The sequence below is a fragment of the Ctenopharyngodon idella genome, chromosome 22 (genome assembly GCF_019924925.1).
Source record: "Ctenopharyngodon idella isolate HZGC_01 chromosome 22, HZGC01, whole genome shotgun sequence".
Taxonomy (NCBI): Eukaryota; Metazoa; Chordata; class Actinopteri; order Cypriniformes; family Xenocyprididae; genus Ctenopharyngodon; species Ctenopharyngodon idella.
This window is the reverse complement of record NC_067241.1, coordinates 30,134,548-30,156,382: the sequence shown is the minus strand read 5'-3', so window position 1 is coordinate 30,156,382 and position 21,835 is coordinate 30,134,548. Positions and strand designations below refer to the sequence as shown.

General features: G+C 36.8%; 1 protein-coding gene across 1 annotated transcript; it reads left to right on the top strand.

The window, feature by feature from the left end:
- The first annotated feature begins 32 nt into the window (after positions 1–32).
- On the top strand, positions 33–3,996 carry aar2 (AAR2 splicing factor). The gene is made up of 4 exons (XM_051880565.1): positions 33–350; positions 674–1,432; positions 2,402–2,631; positions 3,594–3,996. Exons 2-4 carry the CDS (start codon positions 676–678, stop codon positions 3,759–3,761), a joined length of 1,155 nt encoding a protein of 384 aa, XP_051736525.1. The 5' UTR covers positions 33–350; positions 674–675; the 3' UTR covers positions 3,762–3,996.
- Positions 3,997–21,835: the final 17,839 nt, after the last annotated feature.

Genomic DNA, 21,835 nt, shown 5'->3' with positions numbered 1-21,835 from the left:
AAATAGCAGTTGGATACAATTCTAATACGTCATTTATTTTGGAAAAACGGATTTTGATATACTTATATATGACACTTTAACAGAGCACGAGAAAAAACACGTTTAGTCATAGGGTTATTAAAATGAATAACATTAATAACGTATTTCTAAATATCTAAATTCCAAACATTAAACTTGTAGGGTGACACATTTTGTCACTATCAACAACTGCAGATGGATGTTGTGTTCAACTGTGAAGCAGGGCTTTTATTTTGACTTTATGTAAGACTTATACGGAAGTTTCTTTCTTGATTCACATGGCCTTTACGCAGAAATTTTGGATTTGTGTGTGACTGAGCGCGGTTGTTTTGGTATATTTACTGTTTTGCACTTATTTTTATGACATTCATTTTTTACAATCGTTTTGTTGTTGGTGGTTATTTATTTACATTATTATGAAAACAGTTTTTCTAGCTTACTCATACGGTGCCTTGCCTAAATATTTTATTAATGTAATGTCGTTTACATTATATTTAAGAAATGTATTACTTTTAATGCACAACTTTCTGACATAGTAATCTTTTATGACATAGACAAATGACAATATCTGAAATTGTTATTATCATTCATTGCACTGTGATTCCAGTCACATTTACTGTACAGTAATATTTTTTGTGACAATTATTTTAAACAGATATGGCAGGAACAGATATGGACCCTGAGGTGGCTCGGGGCTTATTTGAAGAAGGAGCCACGCTTGTCATACTTGGTGTTCCTGAGGGAACAGAGTTGGGACTTGACTACAAAACCTGGACTTTGGGCCCTCGGTTCCGTGGGGTGAAGATGATTCCTCCAGGGCTTCACTTCCTCCACTACTGCTCCGTCAGCACGAATGGAGCTTGTGGTGAAATTAGCCCCAAAATAGGCCTGTTCCTGTCCCTGAAACCTCGCGAGGTGCTTGTAGCTCATTGGAACAAGAGTGAAGATGACTTGGAGTTCTCTCAGAACCCAGAGGAGGTGGAGCGCATAAGGTCCAATCTTCGCGAACTGGATGGGTATCTGGGCCCGTATCCTTATGACACACTCCGGAAGTGGGTTTCCCTGACCGACAGACTCAGTCAGGAGGTTGCAATTGCTCTGCAGCCCCTCAGTGGGCGGGTGTGCGCCTTTAGTGATGTTATCCCAGAACTTCAGCTGACCCATACTAAAGACCGGGCAGAGCAGAATCTGCCCCGCAATGATCAGGAATGTCAGAGTATGAAGGAGGGGCTGGACAGACTGCCCCGAATGAAACAAAGGGAAGGCACAGAGTTGCGATTTTCCCACATTCCGAAACAGGCATACCCTCCTGGGGCAACACCTGCACAGATCACCCAGTATAGTATGGATTGGAGTTACACTCTTAACTGCGTGCTTGAGAGCCATTATAAAGAGCAACCTCTCAATGTACTAGGTGAGCATTGGTTACTTTTCAGTTTACTAACCAAACATCATGTTAACCCTCTACTGCACACATGATGGCACATGAAAAAAAATATTCCACATCATTTTTTGGTTCATTTGGAAATATTTTATTGATAAAAAAAAAAATTCATACACACACATATTTTTATGTACAGTTCATGTCATTTTAAATAGGATTACTAAAGCAAATAATCTTGCCGCCTTCTCACGCCATGTGCTCCTGTGACCATGTGTCAAAACAGGACGTCCCACCTTTAAATGGTGCTTGATAGTGACTCCCACACCTTACTGGACTGTTCTTTGGTACTTTCTCGACCTTTCTAATTGGTTGTAATCATTTAAAGAAAAATTTACTAAACATAGGGCTTAAGAAAACTTTCCGTTGCCTGAGGGCAACGCTGTGCTGTAGAGGGTTAAAGGGATGGTCATTATGTTATAAGTAATCTGTGCTGTGCTGAAAATCCTTTATAAATAACCGTCTTTTTATATAGCTTGTAAATCTCGCATTCTGCTATACTATCACTAAATATTGAATTCAATCTTTTTGTCAACTTGTTTTCATTCAATTAGAACAGGTTTTGTTTTTATTTTTGGAACCAATTGATCATAGGCCTATTTGATCTGAGCTTATGCACCTCATTAGCTATGTTTCCATTCAAAGTTGCGAATTTAACTTGTGCGCAAAATTGGAATATCGCATAAAACATTTGCAAATAAAGCATTTTCCATCCCATGTGTTCAAGAGTAAAGGAAACAAGTTGACAAAAAGACTAAATCCAGTATTTGGCAATAACAGCATAACGAGAGATTTATAAACAGGTTTTTGTAGGCTGGTCATATTTGATTAAAAACTAAAAAACAGTCAATATTACCAGAACTCAAATATAAAAATCTAGTTGCAAGTACTGTACTGAAATATTGAATCATAAAACATCATCATGTGTTGTGACGTTTGTAGGAGAGCTGCAGTTTGCGTTCATTTGTTTCCTCATTGGGAATGTTTATGAGGCTTTTGAGCACTGGAAAAGCCTGCTGGCTCTGCTGTGCCGCTCTGAGGAGGCCATGAAGGACAGGAAGGATCTGTATCTGGGTCTCATCGCTGTACTCTACCATCAGCTGGGAGAAATCCCTCCGGACTTCTTTGTGGACATTGTGTCCCAGAACAACTTCCTCACCTCCACACTTCAGGTGCAGTTCACACGGTTTTCCTCTCTCAAATCCTAGTTTCAACAGGATTTAGAACATGACCAAAGTCATTCAGGTCATCTTAAAGTCAACATAAAATCAAAAGAAACCATTTTTACTTATTAATACACATTCTTATTGTACAAATATTACGCAATATTTGTACAAATGAATTGTAATAGTTTGTTTCACCACTGAAACAATTTTTCATGTCACCAAAATTGTGCAAAAAGGTTGGAAATGACTAATTTCATGTTGATTTGAATATAGATCAGTCTGTTTTTTAGGGGTTTCATATAACATTTATTCATATAATGCTTCTTAAATGTTTTCTAAGGTTTCGCAGGGGTTCATGATTTGATGAAAAGCTAATAATTAAGCTTTTAATAATTAAGCTCTATTTTCTGTTTAAAATAAAACAATCAAAATAATAAAAAAGTCAACAAAAATAATATTTTATTTGTTTACTTTCATGTCAGATAACTGTAAAGCTGTGAATGTTTAATTGTTAATAATTGTTAATTGCTCAGTTGTTAATGTAAAATTATTGAAATATTACTTCTTAGAGGTACTTCAAGTAAATATTTTATGTCAATGGAGTCCAGTTGACAAAAAAAGTTTGGGAACTGCTGGCTTGGAGCTGGACTGGTTTGGTCTCATAATCAGAGTTTGGTCTCTTTCATACGGTGGCTAAAAGAGCTCAAAGCACTGCAACTGAAGAAACTGTGTTTGGTTGCGTTGTATTTGCAGCAAGTTTTTGTATTTGGTTTCGTTGTATTTGCGGGATGTGTTGTCAAACTGTTTTTTCTATTTGCATGTGTTTTCTTCAGTTGCTGCTCATTGAGCTCTTTCGGCCACCATACTTTCAGTCAACATGTACATGATGCATTTACCAAACAGTGTGTGTTTTTTTTTAATGTAACTAATGAGTTTGAATCCCTTTTCTTCCTGTTGGTGCATTTCAGGACTTTTTCCAGTTTGCCAGCAGTCCCGGGGTCGACAGCACATTACGGAAAAGAGCTGAAAAATTTAAAGTCCATCTAACCAAAAAGTTTCGGTGGGACTTCGATGCAGATCTTGATGAATGTGCTCCAGTGGTGGTGGACCTTCCAGAGGGAGTCGCTGTGGACTGATGCTTTTTCACGTGTTGGAGCCACTTCCGTGTTGTGCTTGAAATTGCATATTTAAAAAATACACTGCAAGAAGCTGTTTGAAACTGCAATTTTTATATTGTTTTCACATGAACATAATCATGTCTTTTCAGACTGCATTCATCAGATACTACAGCATCTGGTTATTCTTCTGTCATTTCCTGAATAATATTTTTTTTGACCATTTCATTTTATTAAAGCTAATTATTTCACTTCATTGTTCTCGATTTGGGTTTTTTGTGACCCTGAATATCATATAAGGCCACTAGAGGGCAGGCAAGCACACTTTTTTTAAACAGTCAAACTTAGGATATTCACCTGCTGGATGAAACAAATCATATGGACAAAGACTTGGATTTAGAAACATATTTAATGTCAAAGAAAATTTAGTGCTTTTGACTTAAACTAGAGGAAATTATGCAACATAGACTATTAATCATTTATGGACATTTTTCAATCACATTCCTAGCAGTTACCTACAAATTCATGTTATTAAAAAAAAAAAATCTAAAATTTGAAGCTTTAGTTTTACTATGGTTGGCAAATGCTGAATGTAGTAACAGTTAATTAGTCACTTCCCTCAACGTAACACTTGGCATGTTGGCATGAGTTTGCAGCAATTATGTTTTTATTGCTTCACATTGATTTCAATCAGGTTTTCTGTTATAGGTTAGCTGAGCCACATAAGCAGGATTTGTATCAGTGGAGCTGCCAAAGCAAACACAGACCCCTCAGTCTCCATCAGACCACTGACTATCCTAAATGCAAACAGTTCAAATACAAAACGCTGAAATATATATCCTACTATACTACCATTGTCAGTAGATTTATTTCATTGCACTGAAACTAAACCATCATTACTGACATTGCTTTATACGTTTTAAGGTATAGTAATTACTTACATTTAAATAGATAATTGATCAGTGATAACTATCTTTGGAGTTTATATGTACCACACTGTTCAGGTCAGGTGTGATATTGGCACTGTAGATTTGCTCCAGGTTTTTCAGGTTAGTCAGATGATGTCTGTCCATTGGAATTTTACTGAAATTAGTGCCAAATATTTCACTGTTTCAGTGATTTCAGTTTATCGGTGTTAGACAGTCACATTTTTTGTTGATATTCCTCCCCATATTTCTCAGTTTTGTCTCTTTTATACCCCAAATGTCTCTCTTAGCAATAAGATTAAATAAAGATCAAATAGACATTTGCTAATGTCTCCTGGTTCTCAGATGCTTCTCCAAAATCTATAATCTTGTGTCCTCTAATAAAGTTTTTTTTTTTTTTTTTTTGATGTCTCAGATTAACCAAGATGCAATGGAATGTAAGAGATCTCAATATGAAGCAAACATTTCTCATATGTTTTGCCATCCACATTCAAATACTACAGCTACTCATTCTACTGTCAAGAGTCTTGTTTGTGCCTCATTGATCTCATTTTATTTCAGATTTTTCTTTCTAATTTCCATATGTAGCTGTAGCTTTTAGTGTAATTAGCTATTTTCTCTAAAATGCTGATTTTTTTTTATTTTTAGAAACAATTATATTTTAGCTAGATACATTTTTTCAGGTGCTTGCTGAAAACTGGTGTTGTTGACTGGCCACGTCACCTCAACATAAGATTTAGAATAATTACGTTTAGGTTGTGTCTCTGATTTTAAACTTCATTGTTACTATACTAGATTACTGATTACAATTAGCCTACCGAAGTTATGACAATGTGGTATAATGAAAATAAGAATGACTACATTTGGAATCCTAGTGCAGTATTAAAATGCAAATGTTTGTAGCTTTTCTAGATATTACCAATAAATTAATTACAAACCAAATAAATTTTGATCCTGCCCACTTGTCAAACCACAGTTGCACCCCTGACTTCAGACGTGCTTTGAAATGGTTGTTTTTGAATTATGGCCTCCTTTGTGAGCTTCAGTAATTCAGTCAAATGAGAGAACAGGTTAAAGTTCTGAAATGTGTCAGTCAGCATTAACTAGTCTTTAGTCTACTCTGCCTCTTAGACACTTTAAGAACAAAAAAGAAAGAAAGAAAAAAAACTGTTACTGCCTGCATGCAGAGCTCAGCTCGTAATCCAAATGAACGCTTCTGTCCCTCTCATTTCCCATAATCCCTGTGATTATAATAGACGGGTGGGGTTAAATGGCTGTTTCTTTCTATAGCATTGCCCTCCATCTCAGGAAGCTATAGTGCCAGCTGCATGCCTTTCCTGCTATAAACCTATAAAAAAAGGTTGATAGATGTCTGGATTATTCATTAGGCTGTGTGTTATTTTCCCAAAATTACCAACACATATTACGAAAGTGGAGCTTTATGCTTTGAGTTTGGTCTCTGCAAATATGATGTCTTTAAATGTGTGCGGAACTTTGGAGGTTTTGACTGCTGTTTTTATGACTATTTGCTTTTCTCTTGTTTTTTCTCTTACAAGTAAAGATGGGGATTGGAGTTAATGTGATATGGAGTAATTGACAAAGTTAGCAAGATTCATACCATTAAATCTTCCTGCTTGAGTTCTGTTTGAGTATCAAGTAAACAAGATATGGTCAAGCAGCATTCAAGTCACTATGAAATCAAAATTGACAATAATTTTTATGGAATATTGATATTATAAATGAGCACTTCATCACTATTTTTTTTTTAAATTCATGTGCCCTCATAATGTTTAATCAAATTAATTTCCCCTTTAATTAGAAAAACATTTTTTCTTGTATGATCAGTGCTTGCATTACATAATGAAATCGAACAAACTCGGTGTCAATTGATTTTCCACCAGTTCTTTTAATGAATTGGACTGTGTGCAAAGGATTGTGGGTGATTGGGGGATGCAAAAGATACACTTGACACATTCTTCAAAACATGGATGTAGATTTAATAAAACATAAATTCATCCCCTGCACTTTTTCATTGGGCAAGTGTGTTCATGTAGAGGTTTTCATGCACTGTAAAAAATGGCCGTGATATTAAAAATGCTACGGTGAAAAACAGTTAATTGGTTTACAGAAAGTTTCCGTACTATACGGTGAATAACTGTAATAGATCTAATGGTAATAGATCTAACCGTTAAATGTACAGTTTTTGGAAGTGAAAAATAAGTCATTGTATAATTTACAATGAAAAAACGTAAATTGATATTCCCACAATTCCCTGCGTGACACTTTACATTTGATGTATTTTTGTTGAAAGAACTCTGTTTCTTCTTAGTTTTTTCTAATCAGTTATGTAAATTAGGGTTTTATGTTACATCTAACACATTTTGTAAAATTAATCTTTATTGCATTTTTAAAATTTCATGTCTGTTACCATGATGGTGTTTAGTGTTTGTGTGAATGACACTGTGTACACCTTGTGATGCTGCTTGTGATGAACTTTGATTCATCATGTGACTCTCATCACCGCTGTGTTTGGTGGTATGAAATACGTTTTTTACCGTAAATTTAACAGAATTTTTGTATAATGAGTGTGTAAGTGTAAAAAAAACAGTTATGAACCATAATTATTACAGTATAAACCTTTAAATTATATGGTTTTGAACAGTAAAATAGACAGTAAACTAAGTGCTGTCCCGTAAAACCTAAAACATTGCTATCATATTTTTTATGGTAAAGTTTTGTCAACCACAGCTGCCGGGTTTTTACTGTAAATTTTACGCAGATTTTTTTTTTTTTCAGTGTGAGGCAATGTGTATCAATTTAAAATAAAGATGTTGATTGTTAATGTTGAATTCAGATCTACACGCATTAACAACCATTACGTCTATCTGGATCAGGCAGCATTATAACTTGCATGGTTCCCTTTCACAATGTTGAACCTAAATACTAATGGAAGTATTGACCATTTTCAATTTATAAATAAAATGATTGACTCACAGCAGGCTGCTATAATAACTTTTTTATATAAGAAGATAATGGTTAAACCTGCCATTTTTTATATTGAAACAAAATCATCCAGAGTATATAGTGATAGAGTGGCTTTTAAAAAACACCTGCTTTTACCTTTTTGTACATTGTAAAAATAAAACCTTTCAGTTAGACAAAAGTAAAAAGAAAAAAAAAAAAGAAAAAAAAAAGCTGGCACTACACACCTCAAATGATGGCTACACTCCTGCTTCAAAATATGCCAAATGAAGGTTCTTTCAAATGATCCTTTGAATTGTGACGACCTTTGACAACACTTAATGAAATTGTAGCAGAGGTATGCAGTTACATCAGATACATCAGTGAAATAATCTGTGACATATCCACAAATTTCTTCAAAGTTTCTGTTGACTAAGATAATTTTCTCTAGGGCTGTTAGTTCCATTTTACTTATTATGATGACACCTGTTTTTGTGGTGTCTTAGTATATGTAACCACAGCTCATACATTTTTTACATTTTCATTAATTAAAAAAAAAAAATATATATATATATATATATTATATATATGTATATATATATGTATATACTGTATGTATGTGTATATATATATATATATATATATATATATATATATATATTAGTACAACCAATGAAACACAGACCTAGAAGGGAAGAAGGGAGAGTACAACCAATGAAACACAGACCTACAACACACTCATTATACAGAATAATGAATATGAGCACGGAGAAAAATGACAACAAACTCCCAAGCACAAGGGAGAAATGCGAAAGAATATTTAAAAGGGCTAATAATACTTTCATTATGTTTACGAGCACTGCAGTCTCATGATAAAGGACACGTAGTTTAACACAAAATGAATAAAGACATAGTTTAATTTTTGTCCATTCTCTATGTCTTTTGTTCATCAGAATAATCGTGTCATCGCGTTCAGATACACGTATCAGTGTCCAGTTTACACATAATTCATTTGAAGAAGACTTGATGGAATATGTGCATACACCGTGCTGGTTCATGTTTGGTGCAGGAGAATGTGTGAAATATGTCTATAAAAACTTTAAACACGGATACTTTATTCTGTATATGAGCTATAATCCACGTGGCTAGTGTTGTTAAACTCATCGCGGAGCTCCGCACTGAAACCGATCATATGCGTGCTCCACGTGCATATCATAACAATTGTATTTTTCATGTGTTTGTATTCAAACTTCAGTTCTGACTGCATCATGGGCAGAATACAAACAACACTCATGTGCTTGCTGTGCTGAGGGAAACCAAAGTCCCTTTAAGACAAGTCATTTCACTCGGCGGCCATCTTTGAAACGCCTCTCGGGCATCCTGGGCATCATGCAGAATGGGGAAACATCAAATTCTCCAAAGCTGTTTGCCAAGCTTTCGATTAAATTTCATATTTGAAATCATCAATGAAATCTGACAACAACTGTCTCATAAATTTTTTTTTTTCCAAACGCTCAAATCATGACAAAAAAAACAGTGTTTAGGCTGGATCAAGCTAATGCGCGTCTCTTGTGCCTCATTTCGGAGGCGCGCTTCTGACTGTTTCTATAGAAACCGGTGCTTCTAACGGCCGCTGCAGTGACGCGATGACTTTACAGGTCGGCTATTGGCTCTTATTTTGAAGGCAGGACTGATTCCGCCATATTGAGCGTTACACTTTCTCCCATTCAAAACAATACGAGTGACATGTCTTGTGTTATTCTATAGTCTTTGGGGAAACATACATACGGCTCGCATGTCCGAACGCAGAGGTAAATGAACAGCACTTTTGTGACATTTGAAATATCCGCTGTAATGCGATCTCATGCGAACATATTTTCCATTTGTGCTGATAGATTACAGCAAAACAATCCACATGCACCCAAACTTCTGCTCTGGTTGCGTCTCAGGGAAATGCATTTTTGTTGTAGCACTGAGGAAACAAACACAACTATACGACCCATGTCTCTGAATGACAAGAGACAGGGGCAAGAGAAGTGATACTTCCTCATGCATAGTACCGCAATTATAATCTTATGCATACTACAGCGCAGTGATTGGATTGAATGTGCTTTTTCTCATGAATAAATGCAGAAACTGTTGACGTCAGCATGTTCGACCAGCCCATACTGGAGCCAATCAGCACTCCGGGTCTTGCCGGTAGTACACGATGACGTCAGATTTTGTGACGTAGCTCTGACTTTGCTTTTCAAACCGGAAGACAGAAATCGCTCTGAAAAATGCAAAAATAACTAATTTCAAATTATAAATAAAATTAATGAGTACCTTTAGTGTTTTCAATGATGTGCAGCCTATACATATCTTCACAGCTCAAAAAAAGTGTTCTGGGGTTTCATGACCCTTTAAGAGTCTTTGGCGTAGCATCAAATTTTTGGACCAAGCAAGAGATCAGCAGTTTGCTGATTGCTTGTTTAAGAGCATAATCATTTCTAATCATCACGATAAATACAGCATGATAGCAACTGAACTTTATGCTTGTTAGTTCACATGAAGTTAGCAGAGACTTTGGTCTCTAACAAAACGGTATTATTGTGATGACGCCATTCAAAGCAGCACCTTCTTAGAGCTCTGCTCCAAAGCCAAACAAAGAGCCCTATTGTGCTGCACCAGTGGATAAATGTAGAATTCCTGCTCTGACAGGGCAAAGGGATGTAGTTTTTGCTTTGTTTCCATTAATTCTTGTGATAAATTGTGCCCTTGATGATACTGGCTTGATGTGTTGGCCCAGCACTTGAGTGTGTAAATTAATTTTGGATAGAACCCCATATTTGATGGTAAATGCTTCCAGGTGTTGCCTGGTAAGGTGATGTCAGAAGCTGGAAAAGAAGGGCAAGACGTAAGTTTTTTGAGGGGTACGTAAAAAGGCCAAAGAGACTTTTTTTTGGGTCTTCTCTTCCTTTTTTTTTTTTTTTTTTTTTTTTACTCCTTTTAATGGAGGATCTTTTATCCTTCTGCAGATAAATTGATGTTCTCATGAGTTCTTGCTGCACTCCTTGAAAGGTAATCACATTCATCTAACTTTAGTGCACTTAGAAGAGGAAACTCTCCTTTTCTCTTTCTCTCCTCCAGTTTCTCCACTTGTCTGTCAGGCAGCCGGTCTGGTTGGAGGGGAAATCTGTTTGCCACGGTGCCTGCTATTGTTTTTGGCAACCCTCTCTAGACTCTGGCAGACCCTGTCAACGGCTGAAAGATCTGAAGAACTTCAAGGGTTAGATACTATTTCACTTCTTGTTTTGGCTCTATGAGTTCTAGAAAGTGAAAAGCAAAGGTTATCTATCCTCCCTGTCCTGGAAAAGTTGTCCCACTCCCATTCAATATGATTTTCCTTTTGTCACTGCATTCATACACAGCAATATGAAGCTGCACCTCTCTGGCAATCTCTCAGACAATGGCTTTAAAAGAGGAAAAAGAGAAACTCAGCTGTGTATCACTGGTTGGATACAATGTGATTAGTGTTCTTGTTCCCAGTACTTTGATGCAATAACAGACATTTGGATATTTTTCACTGTGTATATCATATTTTGGCATAGATTTTTTACAATTTCCTCCCACCCTCCACCCTTCTCTATCTTTCTCTATCTCACTATTTTCCACTCAGCACACATTACCACTCTCCAAAGCTAGTGAGCTGCCTACCTAGACAGTACTGTAGGCATCATAGACATACTTCCCCAACTTAACCAAAAGGTAGGCAGCAAAACAATACTGTCATACAAAACATTGTTTTATTCCGATCCCTACTTCCCTGTGACAAGGGTTTTTAAATCCCTTCGGTTGTATTTACACTGACACACACACACACACACACACAAAACATATTTTTTACTCACATCTGACACAGATTGGAATTTTTTGCACGTGTAAACACAAAAATTCACGTGAGATCCGATTTTTTCGTATCTGTTCTGAGCCACTACCAAATGTGGTTTTAACCCTCATGTTGTGTTCCAGCTCCCCGCTCAGCTCTGCCAGTTGAATCCCCTGACTTCACCTTGTACCTCCAAGCCCATGACTCCACCTCGGCCTGTCAGCCTGTCGGCTCCACCCTGGCTCTGCGCTCCCTCAGCTCTGCCATGGTCCGACATCACTCAGGCTCCACTGTGCTCCCTTGTCCCTTTGGCTCCACGTTGGTCTTTCCTCATCCTTTTGCTGCAGCGGACCTCCGGGCCTCTATCCCTTCGGCTCCTCCTTTGCCTCCGGCCCACTCCCTCCGGTCTCACTCCATTCTACCAGGCCCCCGTCTTAAGCCGGGACGTACTTGTGAGAGGGGGAGTTATGTCACGGTTATGTTCAGTTTGGTTTATCTTTTGTTAGTTCTCATTTTGTTTCTGTTTTCTTTCAGTTTATTTTCTGTCTCCTTAGTTACTGATTCCTCTCTGTTTGTTACCATGGATTCTAATTGTCACCTGTGTCTCATTTAGTTCCCTTGTTTGCTTCTGTGTATTTATATCCCCAGGTTTAGTTCTGTTCTTTTTCAGTTCTTGTCTTGTGTAAAGTGGGGTTATTGTATTTCTCCTGTTGCATTTATCTACTGAGTTTATTAAAAGTATCCATGTTTGATTCCTGCATCATGCATTTGATTAAGACCACACTATTCGTGACAGCCCTATTGCGTAATTCATTATAATGTAAACACAAATTCAGGCATTAGCAAGGGCTACATTTATTAATTTATTCACATTTATTTAGCAGAATCTTTTATCCAAAGCAACTTACAAATGAGGAACATAAGCAATTTATCATAAGTGATGTGTGCTCATTAGTGTATTGAGTTGTTAGCTTGGCAACATGGAAAACAACACCTAGCATTAGTTCAGTAGTTCTGTGCTTTGCATGAGAAGTTATTTGTTTGTTGTAAAGCGTTCCAAATCAGGTTCCTTTTCAGTTAGGATGCTGGCTATTTAGATAGCGAAGCATTTCAGCATTTAGACCAGAGCCTAGAGCTGAGGTACAGCTGAAGGTCATTTATAGAATAAAATACCTGGAAAGCATGTCAGGATTTATCTTTGTAAACCTATAAATCCTGTCAAGTTTTAAAATGACAAATAAACTTTGACTTGACTGATGATTGATCCAGGTGTATGGAACTTGTGTATGAATTTATGCTTGTGTTTTTGATTTAAAAGTGTGTGTGTGTGTGTGTGTGTGTATGTGCATTTTAATAGTGTTAGTAAGCATCAACATGCAAGGATTATATTTGCATGGTAGTTAAAATGCTATCGTCAAAATATTTTATAGAAAAGTAATTTATAGAGGTTTTTCCTTTTGGTTAAGTGTCTTCTTCCTTTTGGCTGAGCTCATGGTTACATTTGGATGCAAGGCTCATTTAAAAACTCACATGGAAGAAAAACAAGTCTCTCTGGATTTGATTGGCCTGGTTCAGATTTTATATGCGAGCTTTGTGACTGGGCTGGAGAACTTGGAGGTGACAAAGATCTTGGGTTCCAAAAAGTTGTTCGAAAAAGCATTTGCCTGTTACCCTGTTTACATAACAGAAATTTGACCAACTGGTTGTTCCTTTACTGATTCTGATACTCAATCATACGGTGGCCGAGAGAGCTCAACGTGCTGCAAATGAAGAAAACACATGCAGATAGAAAAAACACCAGCAAATAAAGAAAACATCATCATTTTGACAACACATGCGCTGCAAAAGTTCACAACACAAGCAAACACAGAAACGCACAGCAGAAGTTCACAACACAAGCAAATACAGAAACGCGCTGCAAAAGTTCACACTATGAGGGCAAAAAAACAAACAAACAAACAAACAAACAAAACAAAATAATCGTTCATTAACCGTAATCAAGGTAAAATGTTCAATTAATCAAGATTTTGATTTTAGGTCATATCATCCGGCCCTATATGCAGGAGCAGGAGAGGAGAGAGTTGTAACACTATATGTGCTCCTATGTTGACTACACTGATGAAGGGACAATGTATCTGCCATCACTGTGAAAATTATTAAGAGCATAAATTCACAAAAATACTGAACTGATATAGGGGTGTTATGAGTAAAAATACTGAATATAGGGGTGTGATGAGATCTTGTGATATTAAAATGTGACTATTTCTCATTGAAGTGAAAATCTGTGTGGCGATATCAAGTCAAGTCAAGTCACCTTTATTTATATAGCGCTTTTTACAATGTAGATTGTGTCAAAGCAGCTTTACATTGATAACTGGTACATTGTTTGGCTGCACAGCAGCTCTTAAAGAATAGTGTCAATGCAGGCAGATCAAAGCACTGTTGAATATCAAATGTCAAGTCAAGTGTCCCCAACTAAGCAAGCCAGAGGCGACAGCGGCAAGGAACCCAAACTCCATCAGGTCACATCAGGTGGCAGACAAGTGGCAAATTGGTGTTTAAATGGAGAAAAAAAACCTTGGGAGAAACCAGGCTTAGTCGGGGTGCCAGTTCTCCTCTGGCCAACAGTACTTTGTTACAATTCAGGTTGCTATCATAAGTCCAATAGGATCGCAACATTAAAAGTATTTATTTCAGTTCCATCCAATTGAGGATCGTATTCATCACGCCGGTATGGACGGTTGTTGAGGAACTGTGTCGTGGCTGTCGTGTCGATGAGGCCCTCACAGTGGATGATCTAGTTGACTCAATCTCTGCTGATACGTCAGGGCTGCGTTGTGGTCGTGTCAAGGTGCAGGTCCTTGGTCTCACCTGGATACGGCCCGGATCCGGCTGACTACGGTGAACCTCGGGATAAACAGAAAGACTAATATTAGCGTAGATGCCATTCTTCTTCTGATGTAACGAGTACATCAGGTGTTATAGGAAGTGTTCCCGGTTCCGGCTGACCTAATTTATGCAGCCTAATAATCCTTTAACGGATTTGAAAATATAAATTGGTAATGTATTATGTGTATGCCAGGTTAAAGAGATGCGTTTTTAGTCTAGATTTAAACTGACAGAGTGTGTCTGCTTCCCGAACAATGCTAGGAAGATTGTTCCAGAGTTTAGGTGCCAAATAGGAGAAGGATCTACCACCTGCAGTTGATTTTGATATTCTAGGTATTATCAGCTGGCCTGAATTCTGAGATCGCAATAGACGTGAAGGACTATAATGAATTAGGAGCTCGCTCAGGTACTGGGGAGCTAAACCATTTAGTGCTTTGTAAGTAATTAGCAAGATTTTAAAATCTATACGATGTTTAACAGGAAGCCAATGCAGTGTTGACAGAACTGGGCTAATATGGTCATACTTCCTGGTTCTAGTAAGAACTCTAGCTGCTGCATTTTGTACGAGCTGTAGTTTATTTATCAGGCGAGCAGAACAACCACCCAGTAGAGCATTACAGTAATCTAGCCTTGAGGTCATGAACGCATGAACTAACTGTTCTGCATTTTTCATTGAGAGCATATGTCGTAGTTTAGATATATTTTTAAGATGGAAGAATGCGGTTTTACAGATGCTAGTAACATGGCCTTCAAATGAAAGATTGGTATCAGAGAGCACACCCAGGTTCCTAACTGACGACGAAGACTTAACAGAGCAGCCATCAAGTGTTAGACAATATTCTAGGTTATTACGTGAAGAAGTTTTTGGTCCAAAAATTAGAATCTCTGTTTTTTCTGAATTTAGTAGTAGGAAATTACTGGTCATCCAATTTTTTATATCAGCTATGCATTCCGTTAATTTTGTGAATTGGTAAGTTTCGTCAGGGCGCGAAGAAATATAGAGCTGAGTATCATCAGCGTAACAGTGAAAACTAACGCCATGCTTCCTAATGATATCTCCCAAGGGTAGCATGTACAGAGTGAACAGTAACGGTCCTAGTACTGAGCCTTGTGGTACTCCATATTGAACTTGTGATCGATATGACATGTCTTCGTTTACTACTACAAACTGATAACGGTCAGATAAGTATGATTTGAACCATGACAATGCAATTCCACTAATGCCAACATAATTTTCGAGTCTATTTAAAAGAATATTGTGATCAATAGTGTCAAATGCTGCACTAAGATCCAGTAACACTAATAGAGAGATACAACCACGATCTGATGATAAGAGCAAATCATTAGTAACTCTAATGAGAGCAGTCTCAGTACTATGGTACGGTCTAAATCCTGACTGGAAATCCTCACAGATACCATTTCTTTCTAAAAAGGAACATAGCTGTGATGATACTGCCTTTTCTAGTATTTTTGACAGAAAAGTGAGATTTGAGATCGGCCTGTAATTGACTAATTCTCTAGGATCAAGTTGTGGTTTTTTAATAAGAGGTTTAATAATAGCCAGCTTAAAAGTTTTTGGTACGTATCCTAATGATAAAGATGAATTGACGATATTGAGAAGAGGGTCTATGACCTCTGGAAGCATTTCTTTCAATAGCTTAGTCGGTATAGGGTCTAACATACATGTTGTTGATTTTGATGATTTAACAAGTTTAGACAATTCTTCCTCTCCTAAAGCAGTAAATGAATTGAATTTTTCCTCAGGGACACTACAATGCACTATCTGACACGATACTGTAGTAGACGGTTGCATGGTTATTATTTTTTCTCTAATATTATCAATCTTGCAAGTAAAGAAGTTCATAAAGTCATTACTGCTGTGCTCTTTGGAAACATCAGAAGTTGAAGCTTTATTTCTTGTTAATTTAGCCACTGTATCAAATAAATACCTAGGGTTGTGTTTATTTTCTTCTAAGAGTTTTGAAAAATAGGCAGATCTAGCAGATTTTAAGGCCTTTCTGTACTCAATCATTCTCTCTCTCCACAAAATACGAAATACTTCTAGTTTTGATTTCTTCCAGCTGCGCTCCATTTTTCTGGCTGCTAACTTTAGGGCCTGAGTGTGGTCATTGTACCATGGCATTGGATTAATTTCCTTAATCTTTTTTAAACGCAAAGGAGCAACTGAGTCTAATGTGCTGGAAAAGACAGAGGCAATAGTTTCTGTTGCAACATCGAGGTCTTCTAAGCTGTCTGGTATGCTAAGGCGATGAAAAAGATCAGGAAGATTATTTATAAAGCAATCTTTAGTGGTAGAAGTGATGGTTCTACCATATTTATGGCATGGAGGCAGTTTAGCCGCCTTGACTAAATGTAGTATACACGAGACTAGATAATGATCTGAGATGTCGTCACTCTGCTGCAGAATTTCAACAGCATCAATATCGATTCCATGTGACAATATTAGATCTAAAGTATGATTACGACAATGAGTGGGTCCTGACACATGTTGTCTAACACCAATAGAGTTTAGAATATCTGCAAATGCCAATCCTAATGCGTCTTTTTTATTATCTACATGAATATTAAAATCACCAACAACAAGGACTTTATCTGCAGCTAGTACTAACTCTGATAGAAAGTCAGCAAATTCTTTGATAAAGTCTGTATGGTGCCCTGGTGGCCTGTATACAGTAGCCAGCACAAATGTCAACTTACATAATGTTACGTAAAGTACCATAGTTTCGAAGGAATTATATTTGAAAGACTTCTGACTAATACTGTAAATATTACTATAGATTACAGCAACACCTCCCCTTTGCCTTTCTGACGGGCATTGTGTCGATAATCATAACCTTGAGGACTAGACTCATTTAAAGTAATGTAATCGTCCGGTTTTAGCCAAGTTTCTGTCAAACACAGCACATCTAGATTATTATCTTTGATAATATCATTAACAATAAGTGATTTTGAAGAAAGGGATCTAATATTTAACAACCCGAGTTTTATCATTTGTTTAGCATTATTATCTCTATTTTTTATTTGTTGAACATCAATTAAATTTTTACCATTAAATGGGTTTGGAAGTTTTTTGTTTTTACTAATTCGGGGTACAGACACAGTCTCTATTTGAAAATATCTAGGTGTAAGAGTTTCTATGTGTTGAGAGTTATCTGAATTTTCTGACTTCTGTAACGTGAGGCAGCTAGCAGATGGTCGGTTTAGCCAGTCTGTCTGCTTTCTGACCTGGGCCCCAGTTTGTCATGTTTCAGTTCTAAGACTATGTGCCATATTACTAAAGAGCAGCACCATCTTGGGAGGGATGAATACCATCTCTTTTTAACAGGTCAGGTCTGCCCCAAAAACTTTTCCAATTGTCTATGAAACCTATATTATTTTGCGGACACCACTTAGACAGCCAGCCATTGAGTGATGATAATCTGCTAACTATCTCATCACTCCGACGAACAGGAAGGGGGCCAGAGCAAATTACTTCTCCTGACATTGTACTTGCGAGTTCACACACCTCTTTAATGTTAATTTTAGTGATCTCCGACTGGCGAAGTCGAACATCATTAGTGCCGACGTGAATAATAATCTTAGAGTATTTACGATTAGCATTAGCCAGCACTTTTAAATTTGCTTTGATGTCAGGTGCTCTGGCTCCCGGCAAACATGTGACTATGGTGGCTGGTGTCTCTATTTTCACGTTCCGTGTAATAGAATCGCCAATAACTAGGGCACTTTCAACAGGATTCTCAGTGGGTGTATCACTGAGTGGGGAGAACCTGTTTGATGTTCTTATTGGAATGGAAGAGTGGTGTTTTCCGCGGCTAGGCCGCCTCACCGTTACCCAAGTGCCCTGCTGCGCGGGCTCTACAGCCGGAACCGAACAATGTACAGAGTTCACTAAGCTAGTCGCATCCAAAACAGTATCTGAAGCCCTTGCATTCTTACTATCCTCGATTAAAGTTTGGATGCGTGTCTCTAATTCTGAGATTCTCTCTGTCAGCCTGACTATTTCCCTACATTTATGACATGTAAATCCCTCGTCGCTGACAGAGAGAGCTATGGTAAACATGTGGCAAATGGAACAGGTAGCAATGCTGGGAGAGGATGACATGACTCACCGTGTTTGTAGACTGATCCGACTTACCACAGCTGTTTGAAGAACGCGTTGAAAAAGGAGCGCGCGAGAGACTGTTAACAAGTTAACAAGCTAGCGCTGCAAATGCAAATGCGTTGTAACAGCGATTTAGATTCAAATATTACAAGCTAGCGACGTCAGATTAGTGTGGTAGGCAATATTACATATAAGGTAATAAAAAAATAAGCAACAATGAATAAAAGTAAGAGATTCAAAACAAAGCTATACGGAGTTACAGACGCAAACCAATCTGAGCAGCGAGGCAGACAATCTGAGCAGCGAGGCAGACAGGGGCAATCAGCATTACGGATATATTTTGTGGCAAAACCTTTACAGTGCTTGCAATATATTGTTCTGTCTTTTACTGTATATGATAAATCATACTCAGAAAGTAGAACTGAAGTGACATTCATTACAAGATGAAGTTAAAACATTTCAAAAGGTATCTGCATTGTTTTGCATTTTGTGACTTTCAGTTGAATAAAAGTTTTTCCAGTCATATTTGGCATTGAAAATTTCTTACAATAGTGTTAAAATTATCGTCTCGTCTTGTGAGCTAAGAGTATCATCACACCCCTACTGATATATAATCATACGTTAAAATTTTATGGAAACTAACATTAAAACTGTCCCAGAGTGGTGATGTTTATCTGTTGGTGTAATATAGCAGAAAGTCATGGTTGTCTTGAGTGATTCTGAATGAACAGTGAACTGTCAGGTCTGCTCAAAACAAAGTTTCACTTTAATTAACGATAGAGATAATGTATGTTTACTTGCTTAGTCATAATATTTCATGTTACACTGGAAGAGCACTTGATGTTTATCTTGACTTGTATCTCTTTCTTGGATAAGGTTCTTACTCACTAATTCCAGCATTGTAAATTTCAGCTGAGGTCAAAGTCCCCTAAGGAATTTGCATGTATTTTTTAGTAATTTGGAAAAGCCTGGGCCTTTGATTTCCTAGTCCCTTCCGGACACAAATCGCACGGATGCCCTGAGATTTAAAAGGGTCTTGGGACATCTGCCTCTGAAGCCATGACCATGTACTCCCGTGGTGGTACTGCAGCAAGGGCGTAGATTTGGTTTCAACATTGGGGGGGTTGAACGTTGGTATGCTGCCTGTTATTATTTTTTTAATTAAAAAATAATAATAATCTGTTTTATGTGTAGCGTTATTGGATAATTTATTTATTCTCTATCTATCTATCTATCTATCTATCTATCTATACTTCATAACTTTATGAAATTTATGTATAATCAGTCATCAAATTCTAACATAACTGAGTGATTCTAAAAAGAAAGAAATTATGTAAAAATTGAAACCGCCAGTAGGCGGCAGCGATTCGCTGTTTTAATGAGTGAGCCACTTAAATCGTTCATTGAATTCATATTGAAATGTGATTATGATATTAATAAAATACCCATTAAACTTGCAAATTTCCACAAACAAGCATTACTTTCATGGACTCTTATGTATAGTCATAATTTCCCCCCCCATAAATGTACCATTTGGAACAACAAATACATAAGGATTAGAAACAAATCAATATTTTTTGAAAATTGGTTTGAAAAGAGAATTATTTGGGTTAAACAGCTGATCAAAAAAGACAGTGTTTTATACAATTATACTGAATTTGTTCATATTCATAACTTTTTAGTCGATCCTATCCAATACTGTTTGGTTTTACAGGCAATTCCCAAAGAAATTTTGAGGCTATTAGAAGGTAGTAATAATTCATCTTTACAAACAGTTGAAGAATTTACTTCTTGTATTATGTTGCAGGGCAAGGATTTCACAAGTTTTGGATGCAATAAAATTTTCTTACGCTCCCTTCTTCAATCTAAAAGCATACTTGCTGTTACTACTCGCTGGAATTCTCTATTTAAAAAATGTCTTGATTGGAGTAAAATTTGGATGACACCTCATAAATATTGCATCACAAATAAAGTGAAAGAAGTTTCATATAAAATTTTTACCCAGTTAAGTCACTTGTGGTACAGAGTTTTAAAGTGAATATGGAAGATATTTGTGTTTTTTGTAAAATTTCCCCTGAGACTATTAATCATTTATTTTGGGAGTGTCCCAAGACCCAAATGTTTTGGAAAGAACTCAGTATTTACTTACAAAGAAAGACTATGATGCTTGTTAACTTTGAAGAAATTGATGTTATGCTAAAATGTTTTTCATTTGATGGTGATAGAAGTATTCTGTTTATATTTGATTTAATTATTATAATTGCCTGTTACTATATTCATAAAGTCAAATGGAATTAAAATATGCCACATTTTGAAGAATTTAAAATAGATATTAAAAAATATTTAGAGACAATATCCAAAAGCAAAAACTTGAAAGCAATAAAAACTATACAGTTGTTTAATAGATGCAATTTTTTCATGTAAAATGCCTTTATTTATTTTTTTCCTCTTCCTCTCTTGTTTTATCTTTTCTGTTTTTTGTATTACCCCTGACATGTATGGTTATATGCACTCTTGTTTGTAAATTATATTTTGTTCTTGTTAATATTCAAAAAAAAAAAAAAAAAAAATTTAATCGTTCATTCAGCCAATTCATTCAAAAGTCAGATTAATTTAGGAAGAAAACAAACACCGATGTGAAAACGTTTGTCATTGATAAATACAGACACTATTGAAACAGACGGCTGTTTTGGTAACTGGTTACAGTTACACTGATAGTTATGGCTAAATTGCAATGGATTAGCTAGCTAAAATATATGTGGAGTGTATTTAGCTATTACACAATATTCTCATACCTCCTTCTCAGTACGTTTTATTCTTTTTAACGTCCCTCTTTGACCAGCAGTTTAATATAGTCGGCTGGGCAGCGGTTCTCTTCATTTTTGGTGCTACCCGTGCTCTCTCATTCAAACAGTAGAGCACCACTCGCGTTGTTTTGGTGAAAGTGCGACGCATTGGTTGGGCGTTACCAATCAGTTCAATGGAGGGGAGTATTTTTTTGTCTAATTTATTATGACTAACTCATATTTGATTAGGAACAAAATTATTGTTACAAAATAAATTAATTCTACATATTTTTCATTTGATCTACTGTGATTTTCATGTTGAAATATTGGGGGGTTGTAACTGATGGATTTGAATATTGGGGGGGGGGGGGGGGGGGGGGGGGGGGGGGGTGTTACCTCATCCCCATCCCCCCCACAAACTACGCCCCTGTACTGCAGTACTAGAGCCAACATCTGTACAATTCGATCATTTTCATCTTGGAGATTTACAAGATGAGAAGGTTTATTAGTTCACTGTTGGTACGCTAAAGTCTCAGAGTCTT

What these genes read in the sequence shown, in the direction of transcription:
- aar2 (XM_051880565.1), top strand. Translation starts at nt 676, where the DNA reads ATGGCAGGAACAGATATGGACCCTGAGGTGGCTCGGGGCTTATTTGAA. An exon ending in GCAACCTCTCAATGTACTAG is followed by an intron (nt 1,433 to 2,401) that starts GTGAGCATTGGT and finishes TGACGTTTGTAG; the next exon opens with GAGAGCTGCAGTTTGCGTTC. An exon ending in TCCTCACCTCCACACTTCAG is followed by an intron (nt 2,632 to 3,593) that starts GTGCAGTTCACA and finishes GGTGCATTTCAG; the next exon opens with GACTTTTTCCAGTTTGCCAG.